This window comes from Natrix helvetica, assembly GCF_964273705.1.
Source record: "Natrix helvetica genome assembly, chromosome: 2".
NCBI lineage: Eukaryota > Metazoa > Chordata > Lepidosauria > Squamata > Natricidae > Natrix > Natrix helvetica.
The window spans coordinates 37,012,133-37,021,731 of NC_138552.1; the positions used below are offsets into that span (position 1 = coordinate 37,012,133).

Here is a 9,599-nt window from a genome sequence, read left to right on the forward strand (position 1 = left end):
TCCACTTCACTATAAAGATAACACGAGGCAGGAGATTAGAAAACCCAGGTGACATCTGAGTGCTGACAATGGCCTTAAAGATTAGATAAGCAAATAATATGGAGCAATGAAAGAGACTGGACTCCATTGGTTCCTAATGTATGGTTCCCAGATGTTGGTGAACGGCAACTATTGGTAGCAGAGGCATGGGCAAAAGTGAAGAATGATGGAAGATGTAATTTAGTAACATCTGGAATGCTACAGACTATGGCGAACTCTTCCTCAAGTATCTCTGTAAATGCCACCTTCTGATCTGAGGTGAACTCCAACAATGAGAAGATGAAATACTCACACTTGAAGGTAAAGGTAAAGGTTCCCCTCGCACATATGTGCTAATCGTTCCCGACTCTAGGGGGCAGTGCTCATCTCTGTTTCAAGCCGAAGAGCCAGCACTGTCCGAAGACGTCTTTGCGGTCATGTGGCTGGCATGACTAAATGCTGTTACCTTCCCACCAAAGGTGGTTCCTATTTTTCTACTTATATTTTTACATGCTTTCGAATTGCTAGGTTAGCAGAAGTTGGGACAAGTAATGGGAGCTCACTCCGTTCTGCAGCACTAAGGATTCGAACTGCTGAACTGCTGACTTTTCTGATCGACAAACTCAGCATCTTAGCCACTGAGCCACCACGTCCTTAGTCATATTTAGGTGTTGGTATTTTTCTTCTTCTTCTTGACCTCTGAATGCTTTTCATATTTGTTTGTTTTAACTCACTTTTCTCTTTATTTTACCCCCCACACACACACACACATGGCATACTTTGGTTTCTTTCACACCCTGGAAATCTAACAACACCCTGGCCCCACCTGCCCAACAGTGAAGTAACAAGAATGGGAGAAAACAGCCTCAGCCCAAAATTAAACCCCAATCCCAATCCATCCCTTCCATACCAATCCATTCAGAAACTTCACAAGACTTAAAACTTGGGGAAGAATGGGATAGTGGTTAAGACACCAGGCTACAAACTGGAGGACTGTGAGTTCTTGTCCCCGCCTTAAGCACAAAGTCAACTGGGTAAACTTGGTCCAGAGATTCTCTCTCAGCCCTTGGAAAGAGGCAATGGCAAACCAATTGTGAATAAGCTTGCTAAGAAAACTGCAGGGTCTTGTCCAGGCAGTCTCCAAGAATCAAACACAATTGAATAGAGGTATGGGGGGCGAGGGGAGAACTGGATTCAAAATATGGAAGATGTTCAGCCTCTGTACTATCACCCATCTCTAAATAAGCCAGATATATAGCTCACGAATGAAGGAGAAAATACGTGTCCCAAGATAATGTTGCAGGATCCAATCTGGGTTGGTCACCGGGACCAGAGATTTTGTCTTCTGAGCTTTTAGACTTATGTGGGGCCCATCTTCAGATATATAGCTTTTCCTTGCTATTTAAAATGTTATTTTAAAAATAAATGTTTCATCACCATCTTCCTAAATATTTCAGGTCTGGCTGAATCCTACAATAACACTGTTAGACTAATAAAGTGACAAAGTAAAATGTATTTTTAAAAGTTTTATAAATATAAATTAGTGATATTTTGCCAGCAGCCCACATCATTACACACACACACACACACACACACACACCTACCTTTACATGCTTATGGGTGGTCTGAGGTCTTATATTTAAATGGGGCTAAAACCTAGCATGCCTATATCCTGTTGGAAGAAACGTCCATCTGGGTTCAGTTCCAACTGGGGAAAAAGACACTGGATTCATGGAAGTTGCTTGGAAATATGGTTTTTAATGGTGGACAGGACCACATACTTTGAGGTCCTTTGGGAAAAGGGCAGAGATGCTGAAAGTCCCTGGTTTTATGCCCTCTCTGGGCTTTTTCATTTCAGCTTGTATTCTGATTGGTTGTCAGACTCCCATGGGGCCATACCAGTGGTGGGTTCCGGATCCTGTTGCAACTGGTACGGTGCAACGGGGCCCGGCTCCCCCACAAGCAGGTGCACAGCACGTGCATGCGTCCTTGCCTCCACGACGCCTCCGCAATGCTCCAGCTGCTCAGCTGATGCGCCGGAGAGCTCAAGTACAGGTAAGGAGCTCGGGCGCGTTGGTGGGCCCTCTGGAGCACTGCACTGGAACAATACCGGTGCTCCCAGCAGGCACCAGTATGCCCGTACTGGGACGTACCGCCTGCAACCCACCACTGTGCCATGCAGGGGCAACTCTGTAGGCTGTCCTGCATCCCAGGCTTGGTTGAGCCTTTGCTGGTTGATGATGTAATGAAAGGGCTTTGGGATCCCTATTATGGCTCTGCCTAAAGGAGGTAGATCTTTGTTTTGTAGAATAGACTGGCTCAGGCCTTAATAGCCCATTGACAAAGGTGGGGTGGGGGGGTGAGTTTCTGCCTCCCTTTTAGGGAAAATATTCTGTCCTTTTAATATTTCCTAAAATATTTCATTTTTCTAGGAGAGGGATGGGTGCTAACTCCCTACAATTCCTTAGAAGAATTCCGATCCAACTATAAGGCACAATGCCAAGGACTCCCCAAACTTGCAAGAGAAGTTTATCTAGAGCCCCACTTTGCAGGGCCTGGGCCTGACAATAATCCTTGACCACCCTGAACTAGTTCTTGTGGAGATCTCACGTCCAAGGCTTGTGAAGGCAGGAAGTGAAGGAATTGTTACTTGGAAATAACCCCCCTTCCCGTTTCTAAATGGCCCCTCTAATTAGCCAATCCTTGAGATCCAGCAGCAGTGGCTAAGGTAAGTTTTGAAGACAGAAGCATGAAAATGTGGCCTTTTTGAGCAGCTGCTGGGGCAAATTTTCATTAGTCATCCTGTCCTGCTTGCTCAGCTCTTAATCTTCAACTTCTTTCTGCCTGGTTGATGTTCTGGACCTCTAGACAGACCTTTTCTAATAACACTCTAGCATTGATTGCTGTACATTTTTAAGTAGAATTTTTAAAAGAATGTCTTTAACTTGTTGTCTCTTGTTCCATCCTTCCATTTGGCTCAAGAATTGCTACAATAGTGAGTGAACTTGTGAGTACTATCTTGTCTCTGATTCTCCATTTGCTGACTTGGCAAGGCCTAAAATAGAAAACAGGATCCCTAGGTGCTCATTCCTGCTTCTTGATATCTTCTTGGGGTGAAAAGCACTGGTCGTTCCTCAGACTACTGTCATTAAAAAAATAAAATAAAATCTGGATTTCACACGTAGCCCAGTTTAAATAAAAACCTGAATATCCATTTGCATATTACTCATGAACCCAGGGGGCAGGGGGGAGTAGGTGAACTGGAAAGACTGGGTGATTTTAGAGATGGAATCAAATGCAAAATGTTACACACTTAGAAGGAATATGTCCACTTACATTTAGTTCAGCTGCCTGATGAATGAACAACTCTTTTCAACAAAAAAAATAATTGTCAGTAAAATTCATGTTATGTGGTTTATACTTATTAAAGTTATATAAGTATGTTGGTGGTCTTATCAAAGTAGACGCAGTCCTTGTAGAGAAATTAAGCAGGTCTGATTATGACAAAAGTGGGAATAGCTTCTCATAAGGAGGAGGTAAGGAATCGTTGCAAAGATCTTCATCCAGTATCTCTTCAGGTTCCTCAAGACTGTTAGCTGACCTAGAAATGTGATGGGTGGATGAGCAGGAAGAGAGGCATTTTATAAGATGCAACAACCAGCGAAAGAAACAAAGGAGATATGAATAAAAAGAGGTATTTTAAAACAGATCACAAATGTATTTTGCCATATAGAATGATGGGAACAGGCAGGGGGTCTTGGACATTTGTACTTAGGGCGAGTTTTATATGCATGTCCAAAATGTGCCTGCATTTCTCCCTGCAAAATGCAAGTGAGAGACAAATGTGCACTTACTGTACAAAAGCTTGATGATGCAGAAAGGTCAATAGAGATTAGTGTGTCTCAGTATTGTTAACCTTAAGCTTTTGTTTGAAAATGTGTTATTTAACAGCTGGTACCTTAGTTATTGCAGCAAATTCAATATAGGACCAAACACCAGTTATGTAGGGTTCAGATTATATTGAAATACACTGTTGCACCATAAAATAAAAAGGTTCAACATATCATTATAAGAAAATTGGAGGATATAATTGTTTAGTGCATAGAATGCAACATTCTCTTTACTTTATATATTCCAAAGCTCCAAAAATGAACTCTGGGTCCGAAACCCATGAAGATCAGGTTGTGATAATAGATACCCAGTAATCCACTCCCTTTATACTGATAAAATTATATGCACATTAGCTGAAAAGAAAGTTCTTTCAAGATAAGAGAGAAATGTACTTGAGAAAAACACCAGCACATGGAAAATTAAAGCTGCATGTCAGTGAATTACTTAAATGGAATAGCAATAAGTGTGAAACTGTAGAGCTTCAGGCAATATTTTCACTTAAAGCAGTAACTGGAATTTTATCCAAGGAATGATACCGACTCTACTTCCTTAATACGTTTATCTGGATCTTGTAGTTCTGCCCTGGAGTGTAATAGTCCCAAATAACTTACCTTTCACTTATGGTGTCCACTGTAAGATAAGCAGAATAATTCTCTTCTGAAAAAGCTGAGCTGCCCATGGGAGTGACATTAGCAGCATGAGGATGATTAAGAATAGGAATTATTGATGTGGAGCCAGGGAGCAATTCAGAATGGCTCAATACTTGCTGCCAATTGGCTGAATTGGTAGCAACCCTTTCTTGGGTTGGAGAAGGCAGGTAAGGAACCATTGCAGCTCCATTAAGAGTGATGGGCTGCCTAACTCCAGCGTAAAACCCATTATATGTTCTTTCGGTGTCAAGTGAGCTTTCTTCATTCTGGTTGCAAGCGTTGCAGGAGAATATTTTAAATTTGAACACAGCAATCAGCAGAAATGTCACACCCATTAAAAACAGAGTGGGTCCAAGCAATCGAGTCCATTCAAAGTGAATGACACCTTCATATTTCACCCATCCAATCACAGTGAAGGTGATTCCTACAACCCCCAAAATGATTCCAGAGAAAAATAATGCTGCACCAGCTTTATCATCTTCAGATGCAGGAATTTCAGAGTGATTTTGCTGGCAAGGAGAGACAGAAAACCCATTGGTAGAGGTATCTTCTGCAGTGTTGTGGTTTTGATCCATTACACAGGAGACCAGTTCTGAAATAGCCTGGAAAAGGATACTGTATGTTTATAAAAGTATTCCAGGCTGAATGTTCCTATTTGTTACACAAGAACTTTGTTCACATTAACATAGTTACTGCAGACTCTGGACTTCCTGGTCCTAAAGGGGCCCTTCAGTTTATTCTGTGTGTTACTCCAAGTTTGTCTTATCCTATCTGCCCCGCCTGTCTCCAGAGATAAATACTGACACATAACCTCAAGGTTACATCTAACCCAGCGGTGTCAAACTCACGTTGTGGTCACACAACGTATCATGACTTTTTCCCCCTTCTCTAAATCAGGGCTGGATGTGGCCAGTGTGTGATGCATCCGGCCAGCAGGCCATGAGTTTGACACCCCTGATTTAACCTGTGCATCTAACCCACACCTAACCTAAAGGAAGTTCATGCACAAATTACAATTAACCCATCCACCCACCCATCTTCAAAAATAGAAAAGATACAACTGATAGTATACCAAACGGGGTGAGTGAGGTAATGAATCCCCGTCATACTTCATTGTTATTACATTCTCACTTAGAGCAAAAACTTAAAACTAAATGGGAAGTTGCCTTGACTTACCACTCTTCTCTTTGGCAATTTGTGTTATTAGATTTTGGATATCTTCTGTAGGGATTCTAGATTATTAGAAGTGGGAATAAGTATGTGATCATGCCTCTACATTTTACAGTTTTCCACCTATCCTTGAGTCAGCAGAAAACTATGCTGGTTTGGATTTTGCTATCTTATCCCAATCCTGACCCTATGACTTCTGTTCCCAGTAACTTCAGTCACCTGACCTCTTCCCAAAGTAGTGTAATGAGTGAAGAACTGTTATCTGCCTTAAGGCTGATCTTGGATGAAGTCAGAAGAGAAAAATATTACTTTAACACAGGTACAGCTATGAATGACTTCAGGCTATCATTCAAGGGTTGAGGATGAGTTGAAGGCAACATCATAAAGACACAATAAAAAAGTTGTTGCTGGAACATCTGTAGCTGGGGATATGACCTGGTCCTGCATTTTGGGATCATTTTAGGCAAGTCACATTTCTCCCTAGAATATAGTTATGATTAACAAAGAAATCCTATAAAGGAACTTGCCTAAAGGATCCTTTTCTTTAAAGAGTAGAGATCTGAGAAGTGATTTTTGATTTCTCCCAATTGGTAAGTCAGGTATACAGGTGGGACGCTGTTTACCTTCTAATTGAATATGCTTCCTATCAGATATGTAGGTCTTTTGAACTATTTTTCCCCTTTGTGCTTCTTCCAAATAATGTTAGCAGAGTCTGTGATTTTGTCTTTTATAAAATATGTGCCAAACAACATTGCCACAACTAATACCTAAGCTGTTTATTTGGACATACTTTTATTTTTAAATCTCATAATACTTGTTTTAGTAATTATAATACAGCCACCAGGATCTGTTTATGCTTACACCTGTTATTTTTTTCTCTATGCCTGAATCCTAAGTCTACTTAAAGTTTTAATCTTATGATAGAAATTCAGGGAATGGCTTTTGGATCAAGTAACATACTGTTTCACAAACAAAAATAAATCCTAACTGAAATAGATCTAATTTAGGTTTCTTCCTGAGCCAGCTTGTTTTGCATTAATGCCTTGCAGAAATCTAATTTGTAGCAGTGAATGAAGAAGACAGTGTCAGGGGATGGATATGGCTGTGTTACCAATATTCTATCTCTAAAGTCCTGGATGAGCATAAATGAGGGGAAAACTGTTTCATAATCTGGAGAATGCATTTTTACTTAGTAGCCTGAAAACTTGCCTCCAATTTGTCATATAACTTTTTTTAGAATTATGATTTCTAACTGTTCCTTAAAACAGCCTCTTTCAAAGAAGCTTGCGAAGGTAAACTCAAATGAAAGGAACTGGTTAAGCAAAATCAGATGATGTTCACAAAAACCCTGACCCAACTGGTGGTGCTTAAGATGTGAATGCTTTGTGAGGGCATTTGTAGGGTGCTTCCATGACAGGCATCAAAGCAGAAATAACCTTAAAAATAGGTTTCAAAATCTTGTGTGTTTGGAAGTTATCACTCAAATATTTTGCAAATTTTCAGGCAAGGGATTTGGTGATTCCGCAAGGTCTTAGCCACTGCACTTTTAAAAAATGATTTTAATTTCAGAGAATCCAGAAATATACTTGGGTGGGTGGGGAGGTAACACAGGAGCCTGCAGATTCAGTGTTATACATCCTTGGCTTAAATTGTAGTTCTCAAAAGCTTTCAAAGACACTTGAGTAGTCATACAGAGGAAAAGAGTAGAAACTGCAATTTCAGAATGTAACTTTCAGGTCTGGGAAAATAAATAATGAGGGAAACGATGGGAAAAATCAAAATTCTTTATTGCCATCTAGAGGTTGCTTTTATTTTTTATTTGGCCAAATGTGATTTGGTTACAAATCCCAAAGCAGAATATCCTTGGATGCTGAGGAATTGGAAAAGGTGGTGATATGTTGGCACCAGTAAACATGGCCAATAGGTGTGTATTGATCCCATCTATGAGTCATTTGACCTTGGTATCATTTGAATGGTCAGTAAAATATGCCAGGCTGTATCCACAGGTAAACAATTGTGACTTTTTAAATTGCTTAATGGGGAAAGTCCTAATTTCAATTTGAAATAGCCAGGGATGACTTTAATCCGACTCAAATGTGACCTGGAGCGAGAAGAAAACACCATCATGAGGACATTGTAGAAAAAAAAAGAGGTGATCAGATATACAGGTAGTCCTCAATTTATGACCACAATTAAGCCCAAACTTTATGTTGCTAAGTGAGACATTTAAGAGTTTTGTCCCACTTTATGACCTTTTTTGCCACAGTTGTTAAGTTTCCCTTTTGACTTTGCTTGTCGGAAGGTCACAAAAGGTGATCACGTGACCCCGGGACACTGCAACCATCAGAAATATGAACCAGTTGATAAGCATCTGAGTTTTGATCATGTGACCATGGGGATGCTACAATGGTCGTGTGAAAAATAGTCATCAGTCACTTTTTTCAGTGCTGTTGTAACTTTGAATGGTCATTAAATAAACTGTTGTAATTCAAGGATTACCCGTATTCATGCTGTGGTTAAGTAAAAGTGGGGAAAGAATAGAATGAGGTGTTGAGTTGTTCTCCTTGTTCATCTTTATAGAGCATTTTGTATGATGATTCCTTTCTATTTATTTTGAATACATTCACACAAGCCATCTTTGTTGTTAGGCTTTGAAAGAAGAGATGGCGAAGTGTGATAAATAATTTGCCAGGTCTTCTTCTTTCAGAACCTTAATTTTTCTGACACAATTTCTAAAAAACTCTTCAAGGTACCTTTTCATCTCTGATAGCCTTTTTTGTTTTCAGATTTTTACTAGACATTTTGTACAGCAAATTGGGTGACTTCTATGAGCTTCCTCCCCACTTTCTTATTAGAATATGCAGTTGTGCTTTTTAGGAACTCCCACCTTTCTTTTCCTATTAGCTTTTGCTACCATGGAGTGCTGCTACCTAGCGTTGCTTAGATTATAATTAACTTTTTTTTCAGTAAACTAACTCAGCTTTAAATTCCTTTCACATCAGGAATTTCAGCCGTGCTTCACTGTGTTCTGTTTAATGACGCTGACTTTCTAATGGATGTGTCTAGGCCTGCGGTTTTAATTACTTATTAGAACTCAAGTTCATGTTGTCACGATTATCAAGGTAACAGATAATCTTTTCTGGTAATTCCTGATACACATATGAGTAAATAAAAAGTTTAGCAAAAGAAGTCAAGTTCATAGAAGGTCAGGTGAAAAATAAACAAATAGTTGTACAATAATCACAATTCCTGTGAAATTAGTCATTGCACAGCTTCAGGGCTGAAGCATTAACTCAATTTAGTTTTAACTTAGTATTTTTAGCCATTGTCTAAGTAGGCTATTTATCTAAGGACTATAAATATTTTGAACAGATAGTTTATTAGTAAGTGTGCAGTTGTAGAGTCCACCTCAAAGCATTACAAATTATTAAAGCAGTACCTAAACAATGTCGTAGCCCACCAGCAGCCAGCAGAGCTGGTGGCAGACTCAGACAGTGAGGTGGTTGGGGAGGAACATGAGCCAGTCCTGGAGTCTGGGGAAGGTTCTGCGTCAGAGGCAGAGATGGGGCCTTGGCTGTCTGACAGTTATCAACTGCCGTTGGAGATCAGTGAGGCAGAAGAACAGCTGGAGCCTGTTCCCAATGTGCACATGCGCAGAGCTACCAGGAGAAGGGAAAGTTAAGGAACAAAGGCTGACTTGGGAGTAAAGGCACAGGTGGACAGTGAAAGGCCCCTCCCATAGGGAATAAAGAAGAGCGAAAGCGGAGTGGAGTTTGCAGGAGACAAGTAGTTTGTTTAATTAGTGTGAAGATTTGCTCGTGACTCTCAGAGATTCCTTGCCAACTATTTTCTTGTACACCATTGCAGTTT

General features: G+C 40.3%; 1 protein-coding gene across 1 annotated transcript; it reads right to left on the reverse strand.

Moving 5' to 3' along the window:
• Positions 1 to 3,516: 3,516 nt before the first annotated feature.
• Positions 3,517 to 5,134, reverse strand: TMEM174 (transmembrane protein 174; the record flags this gene model as incomplete). The annotated part of the gene is made up of 2 exons (XM_081940731.1): positions 3,517 to 3,619; positions 4,521 to 5,134. 2 exons carry the CDS (start codon positions 5,132 to 5,134, stop codon positions 3,517 to 3,519), a joined length of 717 nt encoding a protein of 238 aa, XP_081796857.1.
• Between the last annotated feature and the right edge of the window lie 4,465 nt (positions 5,135 to 9,599).